Below are 19,268 nucleotides of genomic sequence, written 5' to 3'. Positions count from 1 at the left end.
CTCTAGTCTGTTAGTTGTTGACATAAAACTCTAATTTCAAATAATGTCCTTACAAAATAGCTTCCCTTCTGCGGCATACGCGTGAAGACCCGGCAGGAGACATCGCTACTCGTCTGTTCATAGATCGGGGTAGAATAGGTCTTCAGCAACCCATGCTTGCCGTAAAAGGTGACAATGCTTGTCGTAAAAGGCGACTAACGGGATCGGGTGGTCAGGCTCGCTGACTTGGTTGATGCATGTCATCGATCCCAATTGCGTGGATCGATGTTCATGATGTCAAACACTGGATTGTCTGGTCCAGACTCGATTATTTACAGACTTTCGTCATATAGCTGGAATATTGTTGAGTGCGGCGTTAAACAACAAACAAACACACTCCAACTATCTCTCTGACCCTACCTGGTCCTGATGTACCTGCACGACCTTCTTCCCTAGGTGTGGTGGAGCACGAACTGACTGATGCGGGAGCATACGAGATGTTCCTGGAAACTGGCGACATCTACTACAACACTAGCGTGGACAGCTTCGAATTCCTGCCGCCTTCATCCATCCTCGCCAACCTCAACGACGGCCGCATGCGGCTTTTTGACACAATATCAGGTGTGTCTCTATCTCATGAACGTCACGTCCTGTTTTCAAGCTCATAGTAAACACTCTAACAACAGCAATGATGTGTTATCCACAGGAACTCGATGATAGCATGTATAGGATAATATATTCGTATAGAAAAAAATCACACCCCTCTATATACATATAACACGTCCCATTTTAATTCTGGAAACCCAAAAGTCCAGAAACTCTACGGTCTTTGCCCAGTCTCGGTTAAAGGTATTTACAAAATTAAACATGCCGTTTTCACGGGAACATACCAAGGAAGAAAAAATGAAAAAAAAATTGTTTAAAAACTCAATATTTAGACTATGTCGCCCATAGGCCTGCCCATGGGCGAAGTGTGGCCCATGGGCCTGCCCATGGGCGAAGTCTGGCCCATGGGCGAGAATATGTTCCTTTACTTAAAACTCATATTTTTGTTTCGCAAATACATTTAATGTATTCATTCAAGTATCATGACACAAAATTTAACTCATTTTAACTTAATTCAACGATTTTATAGCGATATTGAAATATTTCGCCCATGGGCGAGAAAAAGGTTTGGCCCATGGGCGAGAATATGTTCCTGTACTTAAAACTCATGATTTTGTTTCGCAAATACATTAAATGTATTTATTGAAGTATCATGACACAAAATTAAACTCATTTCCACTTAATTCAAGGATTTTATAGTGATATTGAAATATTTCGCCCATGGGCGAGAAAAAGGTTTGGCCCATGGGCAGGCCCATGGGCGAGAACATGTTCCTTTACTCAAAACTCATTTTTTTGTGTCGCAAATACATTAAATGTGTTTATTCAAGTATCATGACACAAAATTTAACTAATTTTTACTTAATTCAACTATTTTACGGCGTTATTAAAATATTTCGCCCATGTTTTCGTCAGTCCCTTTCAGGCATCAACTAACTGTTTGCAAAGTATATTGTATCATGTGAAATATACTTTATATTATATCATTACATTACTATTTAAAAAGGGCATTTGGTTGGATGTTTCCTTTAGTTCTACAAATTTCACCTGTTTTACATATTGTAGCGATCTTTAATGAACCCGGCCTTACCTCTCAAAACGTTTTGACAGTTTATCATACGAATTCATGTGCGTGTACTCCAATTCATTGGAGTTATTTTCCACAACATTAAATTTTAGTTAGTTTCTATTTCATTTCCCATTTTATGTCCCGTTGATACATCACACTGGGCAATTACGTGACACTAGGTATGCAATATACAGGTACGCGTGCGCGTATTTTAATGAAAAAAACTATTCGTCTTTTATTGCATAACGTTTGGCTGAATATTCTTACATTCTAACGAAATCTCGAAATAATTATTTAATTACATGCGGTTTCGAACTGACCAGTGGGAATTATGTTTCAATGCGATTGAGGAAAACGTGAGTGAATATTGTGACACTAAAGCAACTTTTAACTGCATTGTCACTTTTGGTATGAAAATGGTAACAGTTCAGAAAAAACAACAGCCTTCTTATGATAATTCTCATTAGTACGTTGTATCTAATTACAGTGTCGGCCTTATTTACAGGTGATTCTACAATACCTGCTCTCGGTCAATTACGATCTACCACACCACGCGTGAATAAACAGTTATGCAGGTGTTGCTGTGGGCAAATACCTAGCCTGAAAATGTTTATTTTTTTTAGGATACATGTTTTACAAATGCTCGTTGATATGTGGATTTATTAAGCACAAAGACAAAAAAATGTTTATGAAAGATGAATTAGTGGCTTGATATATTCATCGAGATGTGTATCATCGTTTAATGGGGTCATTCAATAAACGTATGTTTGGAGGAGATATCAAAGGAGCCGCCCAATATACACAGTGTCGTCCGGTGAACTACCACCCCACCCTGTTCATCAGAGTTATGTAATCGGTACACAAATATATTTGATGCGGTGTCAGTGCGGAAGGAGTTTGAATTACGTCCGCCACTTGCCACAGAAATCCTCAAAGTATAGAAACAATAAACAAGGTCAATCCGTACTAATTAGCTAGTGACGCACGTAACAACGACTGTGAATAGGGAAAATGGTGAAAACAAATTGAAATAGATTTTAATAAAACATTATAGTACTTAATAACTCGCAAAAGCGGTGCCTAAAATTGTTTGACCGTGTTATGTGTGTTGTAAACTGACGAATAGCAAGTAATTGTCATGCTGTACGCATGGTTCCATATACAAATTCAGTTATACAACCGGTATGAAACTGAGAACTGAGATACCAAGTACAACCTGCATTCACACACGGAAGCAATATACTTGTGTGTATGCCCTCTCCTCTAAAAAATGTATCACTAAAGTATTTGCATTGTAATAAATATAGTAATGATAAAACTTGGTAATTTGGTAGGTCTCCGACAGATATGATTTTCAGATTTTTTACACCTTTGATTGATACGGATTACGTACCTGTAGTCAAGTCACTGTATCTAATGTATCTGCTTGTTAGAAATTTCAAATGTCTTGTTATAGCACTGTTCCTAAAATACGGCAGTTTCTTTTATCGGGTATAAATAGTTGATTCGTCTTGTCACGCAGTCATTTTTACTTGATCGAATGATTTCCACAAAAAATTACGGCAGAGAGTTTTGTATTTTATTATATTTTTAGAAGATTTTAGAAGATGCTTACATCACTGTATCTCAGAACGTAAAACTGATAACATTCAAACATGTAATTAGTACACAGTTAATTGTTACATATAATTTCCTGCATATTCCTTTTTGAACAAAAAGCCTACATGTATACTGATATCGGTGTCCACTGTTAAAAGGGTATTAGTGCAGTCAGCCATGGTAAATGGAGAGACAATAATAAGGTGATTAATTATAGTCTGTTGCAGAATATGCGGTATAAGTGTAGTCATTGATACATATACACATTACACATATACAGATGAAATACACGATATGATGCAGTGCAAGAACAAATTAAGATACGGTTTCTATTAAAAATAATAATACGATTTTGGATTTAAATAGCATGTTTACATTTTCAGGCCAACACTGGAGTTGTTTTCTGCCGGTCGTAAGTTCATTGTTTGACTGAGCACACTCGTGTCGGGGTTGCGATATTTTCTTCTCTTTGTTGGCAGCCTGCCACCGGTCTGAATTTTGAGAAAGGTCTCAGCATGGGACTGTTAATTACTTCTTAATGATGTCTACAAGCTTACAAACTTGTAGATGTTGGGTGCGGTTAGGACCAAACTTTTTCAGCTCAGAGTGTTAGTGGTCCTGGAACCCATAGTGTCAAACAGGTTCTGCACAAAACGTCCATCAGATTCTACTATTCAGCAACATTGTCACTGCATTTCAGAACTCTGGCATGATATAATAATCAAGGATTTCGAAGGCAAAACCTTTTCTCGCCCATGGGCGAAATATTTCAATAAATCTGTAAAATAGCTGAATTGAGTAAAATTGAGTTACAATATGTGCCATGAAAATAGTAAGAACACCTGCAAGTATTTGCGAAACAAAAACATAAGTTTTAAGTAAAGGAAAATATTCTCGCCCATGGGCCAAACCTTTTTCTCGCCCATGGGCGAAATATTTCGATATCGCTATAAAATCGTTGAATTAAGTTAAAATGAGTTAACTTTTGTGTCATGATACTTAAATAAATACATTTAATGTATTTGCGAAAGAAAAACATGAGTTTTGAGTAAAGGAACATATTCTCGCCCATGGGCGACATAGTCTAAATATTGAGTTTTTGAACATTGTTTTTTTCATTTTTTCATTAAATTTTGTGTCATGATACTTCAATGAATACATTTAATGTATTTGCGAAACAAAATCATGAGTTTTAAGTAAAGGAACATGTTCTCGCCCATGGGCCAAACCTTTTTCTCGCCCATGGGCGAAATATTTCAATATCGCTATAAAATCGTTGAATTAAGTGGAAATGAGTTAAATTTTGTGTCATGATACTTCAATAAATACATTTAATGTATTTGCGAAACAAAATCATGAGTTTAAGGTACAGGAACATATTCTCGCCCATGGGCCTACCCATGGGCAGGCCCATGGGCGACATAGTCTAAATATTGAGTTTTTGAACATTTTTTTTCTTCATTTTTTCATTAAATTTTGTGTCATGATACTTCAATGAATACATTTAATGTATTTGCGAAACAAAATCATGAGTTTTAAGTAAAGGAACATGTTCTCGCCCATGGGCCAAACCTTTTTCTCGCCCATGGGCGAAATATTTCAATATCGCTATAAAATCGTTGAATTAAGTGGAAATGAGTTAAATTTTGTGTCATGATACTTCAATAAATACATTTAATGTATTTGCGAAACAAAATCATGAGTTTAAGGTACAGGAACATATTCTCGCCCATGGGCCTACCCATGGGCAGGCCCATGGGCGACATAGTCTAAATATTGAGTTTTTGAAACCTTTTTCTCGCCCATGGGCGAAATATTTCAATATCGCTATAAAATCGTTGAATTAAGTTAAAATGAGTTAAATTTTGTGTCATGATACTTGAATGAATACATTAAATGTATTTGCGAAACAAAAACATGAGTTTTAAGTAAAGGAACATATTCTCGCCCATGGGCCTACCCATGGGCCAGACTTCGCACATGGGCAGGCCTATGGGCGACATAGTCTAAATATTGAGTTTTTAAACAATTTTTTTTTCATTTTTTCTTCCTTGGTATGTTCCCATGAAAACGGCATGTTTAATTTTGTAAATACCTTTAACCGAGACTGGACAAAGACCGTAGAGTTTCTGGACTTTTGGGTTTCAAGAATTAAAATGGGACGTGTTATATAGACAAGGAGTGACACCCGCCATCTTGGTTCTTCTTCAAAATTTCGCGCTCGGTTCTGAATCACAGCTCGATATCGCATGAAATATGAATGTCACTTATCTCAAACTATTGGAACTTGCTAAATAAACCATAGGCTACACAATCGTGTTCATCTTTGGCCATCTTACCTCGTATTTATTTTAAAACAAGCATCAAATGTCAGCTCTATGCTGCGGCGCTGAGGTAAACAAGAAAAAGGTGGCCGGAAATTACGGCGCTACACGGGCTTGAACTCAGCAAACGTTTCTACACGCTATCATCGAGTTCCTGTGGTGTGATCCTAATTCTTTCAATCAACATTGTAAGCAAAACGCCCTTTTATGTTATCTTGCGGCTGTTTTGTATAATGTCTTGTAACATGTCGCCGCTTCAGGTAATATGACCATGACCTTGCCTGGCCATGCAAGTGCCCGGATGTGTGTACCGGAAGTTGGCCCGTATGTGTTGACACGCGGCACGTTGGTTGAAGACCGGACGTTCAGACTGCTTGACCGGAAGACTTTCCAGAGCGTGGCAACTTTCACGCCGGATTTCAATGTGAGTCTTTGCGCCACTTAGCTGGTAGGTGTTCTGGTCGTGGGTTCTAATCTCGAATAAGTCTCAGTTGTGATCATTGGTATGTTTGCACTGTGTTTTTAGCAAACTGGTAAACATCTACGACTTGCGCACCAAATACGCGTCCTGTTACCGTGGGGTCAGATCTCTATGCCACGACTGTCATCTGTAGAGTCTGACCTCGGGGTGGTTTATAGGGTGCAGGGTAGCCTGATAGCCTGATAGCCTGATAGAGGGGAAGACCGAGAAGAAAAAGCGTTTACTCATAATGCCGAAGGCCCATGTTCGATTAAGAACATGGGTATAATGTAAGAAGCCCATTTCTGGTGGCCCCTGCTGTGATATTGCTGGAATTGCCAAACGCGTTGTCAAACCATACCAACTCACTTACTTGCATCTGAGGGGGCACGGGTGGCCCAGTCGTCTAAGGCGCCGCGATTCGCTGTGCAGAGTTGCGTCCCTTGGGCACGCCAGAAACCTATGATTGTGGGTACGAATCCCGGTTCGCCACGATTATGTTTCTTGGTTTTTTTCAGCACCAAACCCGTGGTCGTGGGTTTCACTGAAGTGGTAAACGTCTCACTTCGGGCTTTCCTCCCACATGAAGCTGACACGCCGTGATATAACTGGAATACTGTTAAAAGCGGCGTTAAATCAAACTCACTCACTCACTACAAGCAGTCCCATTCACTGAAGGTCGTAACCAAGGCACAATATTAGGCCCTAACCCTACCTTTACTGTGGGTATTTAAGTAGTTACGCTGAAACTATTTTGAAATGGTCAAAGTGCTGACGTCTTGTTTGATTGTGTAGGGACGTCAATGGTCCATTCCAATATGTATTTTAACTTGGTTCCATCTTAGGGACCGATTTTAGATGGGAGATGAAGATTTATAATAAAGAAACTTGTTCCAGAAGAAATACCATTGTCCTCAGATTTTAGACACACACACACATGCAGTCTAACCTGAAAAAAAATGTGTGTTGTGAAAACAAAACCCAACCCCAGATTATGTGTGAAAACTGTGCCATGCCACTTTTCCCAGATTAAGATTTCTGGTTTTACAGAACCATTTCCATGTTGGTGCTTTGTACCAACGTCTATAACCACGTTCGTCTCTCTCCCACATTATACCGACATGAATTACACGGACAGTTTAGGTACTGGGTTGAGGGTGTTGATAAATGAGTTGTCAGACAAATGAGTTGTCAGATAAATGAGTTGTCAGACAAATGAGTTGTCAGACAAATGAGTTGTCAGAGAAATGAGTTGTCAGATAAATGAGTTGTCAGACAAATGAGTTATGGGTGAGTTATTTGGTTAAACGCCCCCGTGAACAGTATTTCAGTAATATCACGGCATGTGAGCTAAATGTGGTGGAAAGACCGAAGTGATGCAGGTCACAGGTGTTTACACTTGTAGAAACACGACTGGCGTGACAAATAAACAAACATAATGAAGGTCAAATTGGGAATTCGAACTCACAATCGTAGATGTCTTGCAAACTCTGCACGCGAATTGCTTGTCGCCCACTAGGTTACTCTAACACAATCACCCTGACCCCCTTCTCACGTGATGCTCCACAGTTGGCTGAGCTGTTTCTCACCAGTGACGGACACCACTGCGTCGGCTACTTCCCCAACTACCCCGACCCCGTGCTGTGGACGCTACGGGACACTAACGCCCAGAAACAACAAAAGGGATACAAGCCTCTCTCCGCATTCGTCAGTATCTATGGCGACAAAGGTAAGGTCATATTGAAAGTTTCTCTCATCTTTACCCTTTAAGGGTATCTTTAGCCGCGTTGCTCCGCATTCATCAGTATCTATGGCAACAAAGGTTAAGATATCTCTCATCTTTAACCTTTAAGGGCATCTTTATGTTTCTCCGCATTCACTGGTATCTGTGGCAACAAAGGTAAGTGCATCTTAAGTTGTGTCTCTCCGCGTTCATCAGAACCCATGGCGAGAAAAATAGGGGCATGTTCTTTTGTTTCTCGCCTTCTTCATCAGTATCTGGGCGCAGTATCTATGGAAACAAAGTAAGGTCATAGTTCGTTGTCTCTCCTCGTTCAACGGTATCTATGGTGATAAAGGAGATGGGGCATATAGTTGTGTCTCTCCACGTTCATCTATGACGACGAAGGTAAGGGCATAACAAGTTGCGTCTCTCGGCCCTTGAAGATCCGGGTCAGAATGGGTCTTCAGCAACCAATGTTTGCCGTAAAAGGCGACTAACAAATCGGCTTGCAAGGCTTGCTGATTTGGTTGATGCATGTCATCATATCCCAATTGCGTAGATCGATGCTCATGATGCCAGTCCCAGGATTGTCTGGTCCAGACTCGATTATTTACAGACCACTGTCATATAGGTGGCATATTGCTGAGTGCGGCAATAAACAACAAACAAACAAACAAACATAAAGTGGTGTCTCCCATTTGTTCAGCGCTATCTATCACGACGACGACCATAACATCTTGAGTGGTCTCTGGTAGATGTGTAACCATCTACATGAGCAGCCTCTCGAGAATACGATTCCCTCTAAAAGGTCGAATATGATAAATTATTATTATAACATAATCAGGGCGAATCTTAGATTCGAACCCACGATTCTAGTTTTCTGACAAGCCTAAGGGACGCAACTCTGCTTACCAAATTGCAGCATCTTAGACGACTGGGCCATCTGTGTCCCCTTTTGAAGTAAGACAATACATACAGCCAAATTCGTTTGGAAACCTGTGATTCGAGCTGACGTTTTTATAGCGATTAAAGCATTACGGTCAGGTCAGCTGAGCCAGGAATTCACTGGCCTACCCAAAACGTTAAAGGATGGTACTTGTTGTTATCCTGTCTGGCGCTCGGCATTTAGGGTCTCATACAAGTACTGGTCGGCGCGGAGTCAGTATACTGTGTCTGGGTGCTGTATCCATGTTTAACTGCGGCATGGTATCTAAGTGGGCTAGCACTATAAAACCGGCATTAGTCCGGACTAGTACACTTGCACAAACTCACTTTCCCCCTTTTCGGAAACACATTAAATGTCCTGGCCGGGCCCGTGTGCGACATACGCTTGCAGTCGGAAAGCGCACGTTAAATCTCCAATATAAGTAAGTAAGTAAGACTAGTACAAGCAGAACCAGCTGATTTTGAGCCAGGAATTCACTGACCTTTCTGAAGGTGCATTTTTAACAAGTGATGCTGACGCAACTACGGGTCATCATGCAACCTTATAGAGTGAGTCTATAACAGTGAGTCTATAACATGGTTTAGGTCGGGGAAATCGCTCGAATCTGTTAGTTCCGGAAGTAGAATTAACTCGTCCCATAGGGCTCAGTACAGATTTTTACTGCCGTCCGTGATAGGACTATTTCCGATTAATTTTAAAAAAAAGTCTGATCACGGTCCTGTCATTCGTGGCGTGAAATTCACAAATCAGATATTGTTCAGGAAGCGTCCCGATTCAGCCGTTTCCAGCCGAATTCGTCCCGATTCTCCTGACCTGATTTGCATCTTCTGAATGGTAAAAAACGACCGAATCTGTCCCGACAGCGTCCCGATTCTCCCCAATGCGACCGACAGTGACCGGACAGTGAACCGACAAAGACGGTTCGCATTCGGCAAGATCTGGACGCAATCTGGACTCAATCGACAAGAAACGACAGTGAACAATTCATGCCCGTTCATCACTACAGCGTCCCGATCCACAAGACACGGTCCAGACAACACAGGACATTCTTACGATTTTGATCCGATACAGCAGAATCTGTAACGACATAATCACGATTGTAATCCGACTACACAAAATCGGCTGAGTTTCCCGAATGTTACGGGACGCACCATACTGTCGGGAGTGCTTGGCCGAGCTGTCAGGAGCTTTCTCGATCCGCAAAACTCTGTTACGAACGTATACGACTGCGTTCAGACAATGATAGGAAATTCCAGATCATTGAGGATAGTAATCCGACTTTTTCACTTTTCCTGTCGTAGCGCTGTCTGATCTCAAACGGAGCCATAATCGGCTCTGTGTGAACCTGGCCTTAGGGTTTTGTTGATTTTACTCATTTTAGTCAACAGATTCTCATGATTGCTCCATTACGTAATCAAACTGAGTGGTAATTCATTGTGTCCTGGGCAAGACAGCGCCGTATATGGTTACACTTATGACGCGTATCTGTGCCTGTGTTTCAGCATCTGTCATTGTGGCGCACCTGGAAACTGCCAAGGACAATGGGGACGACCCAGCCGACCCCGACACCGACGTGGACGAAACAGAGGACGACGTGATCGACGAGGACGACGCGGATTTTTATGAAGACTGGTTTTGATCCACTAACCGCTTGGGGACGCCTCCATGGATTAGTGGTAGAGCGGAAGGCCAGGGGTTCGATCCCCGGCTGCGTCATACCGAGAGACGTTAAAGGATGGTACTTGTTGTTATTTGTTGTTATTCGTTGTTACCCTGTCTGGCGTAGGGGTCAATACACGAACTGGTCGGGTCGTAGTCAGAATACTGTGCCTGAGTAGGGTATTCATGTTACGCTGTGGCATGTTCATGGCACTACAAGCAGCCACACCCACACTCACACGTGCATGCACGTCCCTATAAAAGTGCAATAATCTTGGACGGGACGTTAAATCTCATCTCACCTCACTACATCTCACTAACTGCTTGCTCTAAATATCGGACGCCATCTTTGTTCTAATACGTCTATGTCTGACAGAGATACTGCCGATATCGGCGACGTTAAGTAAATTGCTGGGCAAAAGAAAGCAAAATACTTGAAAATTGGATTTTACCCAAAAGTTGCAAACGTTATCAAAACGTTACTAGGCTGAAAACAGCCCCTAAACACTGCTTAAGTAAAGTCCAAAACACAAGTATGACACAGGTATTAAGTACACATCAATCGAATAACCATTTTGTCTTTGATTTTAGCCACTATCAAACCTGGCCGGCAGTGTTTTAAATATTACTCCCTTGGTGCTGTAAAAGTGTACATATCACATAGTTGATACTGTACAGTATTTGAGATATGTACATGAAGTACTATTAGTTCCTGTGTAATATCTAATATATAAACTGCTGTTATGATACGAGATATGCATAATACTTGTTATTTGTATATGCGTGAATGATAAGTGACATTGTATAGAACTTTGGACGAGAACATTTTATATGTCATTTGTTACTTTAATATTTGTGATATATGCATTTATTTGAGATCTGTGATATTGCATATATGTTTTATGTAGGCATAGTTGTTATTCGTTGTACTCGTACTCGTTACTTGACAATATGTGTGATATGTGCATTGTTGGTATTCGTTGCATGACAATAGGGTATTTGTTACTTTGCTATGTGTGATATGTGCATAGTTCGTACTTGTTACTTGCCAATATGTAATGATGTACAGTACCTGTAGCGGAGGCGTGGGCAATATGAGATATTGTTATAAATTAGTAAGTTTATTTCTGTTTTGTAGGCCATCGGCCCATGTACGAAGTTGTTACAACAATATAAGGGTAACGCCCGAGGTCTTCCATAACTGCCCAACAAAGGACGTGAAAAGACCGAGGGCTTCTGCAAATGATAATGCCCTGAAAAATAGCGTTACCGTTATTACACCTAAAATGGATAGAATTTGTTATATAATAAAAATAAATAGAGGTTATCACGCGAGTGTGTTTGGGGATGGTAAATATCCTGAATTGGGAATAAACATTGTATTTAGCGAGCTAAATAAGAAGTGTTTATTCCTAATATGACGTCACCTAACAACGGGCGTGATAATGGCCCGTCGTCAAGCAATATAAGGGCATTATCAAGTTACAGTGGTCCGCCCATGCTTGCCGTAGAAGGCGACTATGCTTGTCGTAAAAGGCGACTAACGGGATCGGGTGGTCAGGTTCGCTGACTTGGTTGATCCATGTCATCGATCCCAATTGCGGGGATCGATACTCATGATATTAATCACTGGATTGTCTGGTCCAGACTCGATTATTTACAGACCGCCGTCATATAGCTGGAATATTGCTGCGTGTGCGGCGTTAAATAACAAACCAACCAACCAGCTAACAGTGGCCCGCTCATTTCTGATAACACGCGGGTGGTTTAATGATAATTCTATCCATCATTGCTATAATATGTGATAATGTACAGTATTTGTAACATCAGCTTGGATATATGAAAACTGTGTAACAGGTCTGATCTGTGGCGTAGATGGGATATAATCGAAATACTTCCCAAACGGCAACACACCGCGATGTTACAACGATGTTGTAAGATAACGGACTGGTAACGTCATGATGTAACGTTGTCACGAGGTTGTACGATTGTGTCTACTAGTATAAGTATACGTAACTTTATTACGTAAGCTACGTACCGTTTAATGGAAACTGTAATTATGTTGTTTAATTACGTTGTTTAAATGTTGTGCACCAATCATCCATCGACATGTTTCTTGCAGCGTTTTAGAAATACTTGAACGTCTTGTGTACAAATAGCAACTTCACTTATGCAGCAATACAGCCCCAATTTACAAGGACTCCATTCTACATTATATTTTCATCTCGTAAGTTTCCAAAATAAGGTATGGTAAATGCCTCTTCCCATGTCAACTTAGTGACATCACATTGTAACGTTATATCGTTCTGGCATGACGTTGTTAAGACGTTGTGCGTCAAACATCCAGCAACGTTTGGTACTTTCTGTTTCGACGAATGTAGTAAAAACAATGGGGACATTGGTATCATCGGCATTTCAGCAGAAAACAATGCAACAACGTGTACTAGAGTGAGTGAATGTTGTTTTACGTGTATTCTTATGTCAGTGAATGAGAAGTCAAGCAGTGGATACAGCCGTTGCCATGACAACAGGTGTAACATAAACTCGCAGCTCAACTCATGTTTCTTAAGTTAATAAATGTATTTTTTTATATCTATATGTTTTTTCTTTTCCTTTTCACATTGTAAATATCGAGCTTGGGTGACGTAGAGGAATACCACCAGACAACAGTCTTACATTCAGGCAATGAGCATGGTGCATACTCTGGTGCATGTGTACTGTGTTTATTCACCCCAATTATGTTTCTAGGTTTGTCAGCATCATACCGGTGCCGTGCTCGTGGGTTTCACCAAAGTGGCAAACGTCTGAGTCTTCGGGATTTCCTCCAACATTAAGCTGACACCTCGTTATATAAGTGGAACACTGTTAAAGGGTGGCGTTAAATTCAACTCATTCACTCTCTGCCATTGTATTAGGTAGTAAAGAGTTTAAATACGTACTTTATTTTAGATCCCCATTTGAGGTAACAAACTATTTCGAAACGAAATCATACATGAACTCAAAGACTATCGTTGTTCAATCTCGTTAAAATCAGACCATTTACTCCTACAGGATAACTCACCATGGGAGGTAGCTTCAGGTGAATCTTCTAATCAATCAATCCGCATCGATGTTTCTAAAATGCAGGTACGAATGAGCGAATCCTGACTCATTTCTGTATTTTGAAAACGACCAGTTCCGAATGTAGATAATTAAGGCCGCGCCATTAAATCGTTGCGGATATGATCATATACACTTTGTCGTTTCTGACGCCACGGTATCTGCATTCATCCGGGAATAACACTGAAGAAATAGTCTTATTTTGATTTGGTTAATTTAAAAAAATCAAAATGTCCTAATCTAGGTGTTAAAACGATAGAGCCGATGTTTTTGAAAGCTGCTATTTGATTGGCTCAATAACCCATGCATTCATCATTTAGATGGGCGGTCAAAGTTCGTGACCTATGGAGGTGACGATGGATTTTCACACAGATAGTTATGGTATCGGAGTAAAAGATATGATTATATTGAGATTGATCTATATATTTCCACACGTCCACCTCATGCATCCAACATTGTATCTCCACGTCATGTCGACTAAACTACACTAAATGCAAACCATACATACGTGAAGATCCGGGGTCGAATAGGCCTTCAGCAACCCGTTTTTGCCGTAAAAGGCGACTATGCTTGTCGTAAGAGGCTACTAACGGGATCGGGTGGTCAGGCTCGCTGACTTGGTTGGTGCATGTCATCGTATTCCAATTGCGTGGATCGATGTTCATGGCAATCACTGGTCAACACTTGATTATTTTCAGACCGCAGTCATAGAGCTTCTTATGTCGAATACAGTAATACGTTAGTAACGAAATATACTTGATGTTTTGACCTACATTAGGCCTATCTGGATAATATTGTACTTACGATAAACGAAAACTCCAATAGATCTACACATATTCCAAGACAACTTTAATTATGAATTTCCTTTCCTTTCACGGAATTTTCACACAAAAAACTGAGTTAGATCAACATTTCTACTGGGCAATGAAAACATGTCACGGAAAAGACAAAAAAAACCACTTTCATCACTTGAATTTTTTTTTGACCATTACCAGGGCTTTTTACACGATCGTTGTCATCCAGATTCCACATAAAGGCAAGACGAACACAAGGAAGAAAAACACTGTTGAAATGACCTATTGCCGTATATTCTGTGAGAAATGCTATTCATAAACTGCAGATATACCGTACATCACAGGATAACGATTGGTGCGGGACACATATTATGTTTTTTTGTTCAATTACACTGCTCTTATGCATCACGACAAACGTATTTCGTTCTCGCCCAGAATAGCTCAGAACTATAACTTGTCTGTTGGACTGTTGGATAAATCGTGGACATTCCACGGTATCATTTTATGAAGATGTGAAGACGACATGTCAGGTAAGTTTTGAAACCAAAGACCTACGTGTTTGTTGAAAAGTCTTGGAATCGTTTGATGGATATTTAATACCATTAACACTTACGTCCTTTTTGTCAAACGGCCCACGTGGGTGGGTGTTTACATGACGTCACCCGTTTACTCTTATAAGCTCCGCCCACTAGAGTGCGGTAGTCCCTACCGCAGATGCCCCTTTAACTGACAAACAATATTCAAGCCTACCCATGCACCGTGAGCTCCACGGGTATAATAAAAAACTCCCATAATGCCCTTCTAAGATGGCAGTTCGTGTGGCGTGTGACAAATGGCGGGAGTTGCTGTCAACCATGGAATCCCAGCTCCCAGACAGTGCCGGCGTGAGTATACAGTTCTACATGGTGACATGTAGGAGGTGGTTGTCAGTGTGAGGAGACGGTGTTACTGCCACCCTCGTACCTAGTTGTCTAAATAGTCGGGTGCAGGTAGCAGTTAGTTATGAACGCAGACACCTACACCTCCCCTATCTCTTGAAGTGGGTCACAGGGTGACCCTATGGAATGCTGGGCCCCGTTTCACAAAGCTATCTTAGCGCTACGATTACCGTAAGTCCATATTAACGCATAGGAGTTAAACGGGGCACTGCAGGGGGTAGAAATATATTACTGACATCTATTTGTTAAATCCTCTCGTGACCTACGCATCGGCGATACTAATAGTTTTGGTGGGCGATTTAAGTCGCCGATTTGGATTTAATGCTGCATGACAGGACATCAATTATATGATGGCCGTCCGTTTCTGTGATATCTACTACGGGTAGTATTTTCGGTAAGCCGGCAAGAAACAATTATTGTTTCAGACAGGGATCTACCTTGATCTATATACTTTCGATTTCCGGGGAAGCAAGATTGTATAAAGTATGCAAATTCTCATGTAACTTTGAATGTTATCTTTTAAAACTGCCCATGTAACATTACGTGAACTGGTTAAAATTTAGACCTTCGTGCCATCGACGACACTTTTGAAAAAGGAAAGTGGAAGTAAAGGGTTCCGTACATTATGTAATCGTATTTTTAACACAAGGAATTCTTACATACCGGCATATTTTAGAAACAAAAGTATTCCCTTACGGAAAATGTTCTCCTTATAAAAATCCCATAGAATATACGCTAATTTCGGTAGAATAATTATAACAAATGTGAAATAGTCGCCATTAAACACACTCTGCCCATCTCAACATAATCTGACGATCAGACGTATACCGATTTCTTTCCTTACGTTTACGTTCATGGAAGGTTAGACAGGTGATAGTATTGTTCGACAGAACGGAACAAATGAAAACCCGTCGCACGTTTGAGCGATAATATTTTGCGTCCATTCTTAATGTCCACACATGTGACGCAACATTTAACGCCTGGAAAACCTTTGCGAAAGCGGCCAAATTATTTTTACCAGCATTTTCTGAAATACATTATCTTTTACCAATAAAATCCAAGCCTGTGCAATGTTTATCCGTTGTCAGCACTGGGCTGTTAATATTTATAACTAATTTATTTTCTGTAGGTATATGGCTTGTTAAAGACTTCTCTGAGCGGTGATTGGTCATACTACTCCTTCTGGGTTGACCAATGGCCGAACGTTACAGCTACCAAGCCACGCCCTTACACAACGTGATGGTTAGTGTTGTATGTACTTATATTTGAAGTGGTCAGGTCACGTTGTTAGTTTGTTGTTTAACCGCCGCAATAATCCGGCTATATGAAGGCGGTCTTGACCGGACAATCCAATGATTGACATCTTGAGCCTCGATCTACGCAACTGGTATAAGAGGACTTGCATCATCCAATCCTCTTACTCGCCTTTTACGACAACCATAGGGTGCTAGAGACAATTTCTAATCCGTATCTTTTCGTGTGATAAAGTTACTGAAAGGTACTATATCGAGTGGATGCTTCGGATGACTCAATGATAAACGGGGGGCACGGGTGGCCCAGTCGTCTAAGGCGCCGCGATTCGCTGTGCAGAGTTGCGTCCCTTGGCCACGACAGAAACCTATGATTGTGGGTTCGAATCCCGGTTCGCCCCGATTATGTTTCTAGGTTTGTCAGCACCATACCCGTGCTCGTGGGTTTCACCGAAGTGGTAAACGTCTGAGACCTGCATCACTTCGGACTTTCCTCCCACATTAAGCTGACAAGCCGTGATATAACTGGAATACTGTTAAAAGCGGCGTTAAACCCAACTCACTCACTCAATGATAAACGAACGGGACACAATGTCACACAATATTCAACAACCAATAAACTTTTCTAATGTCAATTCTAAATTAAATAGTCAGTCAACTGCAAGGGAAATATTTGTTTAATGATAAAATATAGTTGTTTTTTAATTAAACATACACGACGGTGCACTATAGATTTCATAAACGTCCCGATGGAGTTGTGTGCATTATGTTTTTCAACTCACGCGTTGCTTGTTACAAACTGATGTGCAGAAAGCTCAAATGATGTAATTACTTCTCGCAGGATTCCTTCAGCGGGAGGTTTCATCTCATTCACGGACAGGAAGCGGAAGTTGTTACGAAGCTTCTCCAGCATCCGGGCGTCGTGGACAGGGAACGGGCGATGACCTTCGGTTAGTCACCTTGGCGGGTCAATGTGTTTCCCTAGATATTTCAAACATTCCTTTCATTGTGGAATTATCCAAACAATTCTTCTTTATCCAATAAATTATGGCATCTATTTTGCACTGCGCAGTTTTCTGGACAAAATATTTGTGCCAAGTCCGTCCATTTGCATTGTTCTTAATAACTCTTCTCCTCCGAATTTACTGAATATTTGAAAAAATCGCATAAAATCATATATATAAGTATATATCTCTGGATACATCACAGAAAAATGAAAGTGAGTTCGGGGTTTGTCCCCGAAGTGTAGTTATGTACAAGTTTTAATAAATATAATTCTATAAAGGTGCCCTCCAGTATTAAGGAGCCCCCAAGTGTCTTAAGGCTAGAGCTGAAAAGGGAAAGAGACTGGGCTGAGTTGAGAAGGGGATGTGAACGGAATGAGGTGATTGTTTCATTAAAAAAACACATGCTCGAGGACCTGTAAAAGAGGCCATGTCTTGTTGTTCTTTAAAGGGAAATCAGATAATATTCCTCTCTGTACCCTTTGAAGGTCTGTCCCGGACGACATGGTCGTGCGTCGCGTGAAATGTGATGACGTCACATCCGTATCCTCTACCTGGGGTTACAATGATCCTGGGGTTACTTCCTTCGTGCAGAGACTGGTCGAAACCAGTTTACCGAGTGTATGCGTGCGCACATCAGACTACTTCCGGCGACGCGGCTTAGGTCGATTGGCTGTTAGTCATTCGCATATTGATGATGTCACCTTTAGCAGCTGCGAAAGCGGCAGACGACAATCCCGCGTCGCAAGCATTGATGACAAGTCTGGGGTTTGAATCTCATTGTAAATATTTGATTGTTTCATTCACACCTAATGCTCCGTCCTGACAGTGTTTTGATGTAAGCTGTACTAGATTTCGGCACCAATAACTAGCTCACCTTGAAAACGTATATAGATTAAACAGAAATTCAGATCTTGATTGAAGTCTTTGGTTCTGTGCATCAGATGATAAAAAAACCGAAAAAAAAACCACGTTACTACTCAGTTCCCCTATGTCATACAAGATCGTACCCGTGAAGATACAAGATCGGGGTAAGAATTCAGCTCCTATGCTTGTCGTAAGAGGCGACCAACAGGATCGGGTCGTCGGGCTCGCTTACTTGGTTGATTCATGTCTCTGTATCCCATTTGAGAGGATCGATGCTCATTATGTCAATCACTGGAATGTCTTGCCCAGACACGATTATTTATGAGCCGCCGTTAGACAGCAACAACATGAAGTACTGGAATCACGTGTGTTTTCAAATGACCTATGGTGATGTTGCTTTAATGTTTTACATGTATTTGTATTCATAATTAAAATATGAAGTGAAGCAAAATAAAACAGATGGTGACTAAAAAGACGGGTTCTTTCTAAACTGCATAAAGAATTAAACTTTATCGTTTACATTAATTACCTTTTCTCTGATCTTTCAGTCTCTATTCAAATATCGCCATCAAACACACAACAACTTACTGCATGATATCAAGGTGTTATGGTCCCCCGACGCTGCTCATAATATCAATCACTGGATTGTCTGGATGTTCCTACCGCCAACACACACCTCGGAAACAAGATTTCAATCTCAAATTAACTTTTGTTTCATTTAACCAAAACAACAATTAATGTTATGTTCCAGAATTATTTTTCAAATTCATCTAAAACAGCGCTTTTATCAATCTTTCAGTTACATGACCACAACCCCCGACTGTATTCTACGTCAATATACTGTATGTATGATTTATTGCCTGTACCATTGTCGTAACGAGGCTGCATATTGCCCCTCCCGCAGGCAAAACGTATTATTGTAATAGAGAGAATTAGGGTGGTATGATCGGT

General features: G+C 40.7%; 1 protein-coding gene and 1 pseudogene across 1 annotated transcript in view; both read left to right on the top strand.

Moving 5' to 3' along the window:
* LOC139472498 (NACHT and WD repeat domain-containing protein 2-like) overlaps window positions 1–10,345 on the top strand; it is a 31,635-nt gene extending 21,290 nt beyond the window's left edge. Inside the window, exons 20-23 of the mRNA XM_071254977.1 lie at window positions 436–600; window positions 5,838–6,001; window positions 7,607–7,766; window positions 10,209–10,345. Of these exons, the coding sequence (XP_071111078.1) occupies window positions 436–600; window positions 5,838–6,001; window positions 7,607–7,766; window positions 10,209–10,345 (626 nt within the window). The remainder of the gene's footprint in view (window positions 1–435; window positions 601–5,837; window positions 6,002–7,606; window positions 7,767–10,208) is intronic.
* A 4,719-nt stretch (window positions 10,346–15,064) lies between these two features.
* On the top strand, window positions 15,065–18,276 carry LOC139472205 (uncharacterized; annotated as a pseudogene).
* Window positions 18,277–19,268: the final 992 nt, after the last annotated feature.

This window comes from Haliotis cracherodii, unplaced genomic scaffold, assembly GCF_022045235.1.
Source record: "Haliotis cracherodii isolate W230 unplaced genomic scaffold, xgHalCrac1.p SCAF_24, whole genome shotgun sequence".
Lineage (NCBI taxonomy): Eukaryota > Metazoa > Mollusca > Gastropoda > Lepetellida > Haliotidae > Haliotis > Haliotis cracherodii.
The sequence above is the reverse complement of the archived record's forward strand: the minus strand, read 5'-3'. Positions and strand labels throughout refer to the sequence as shown.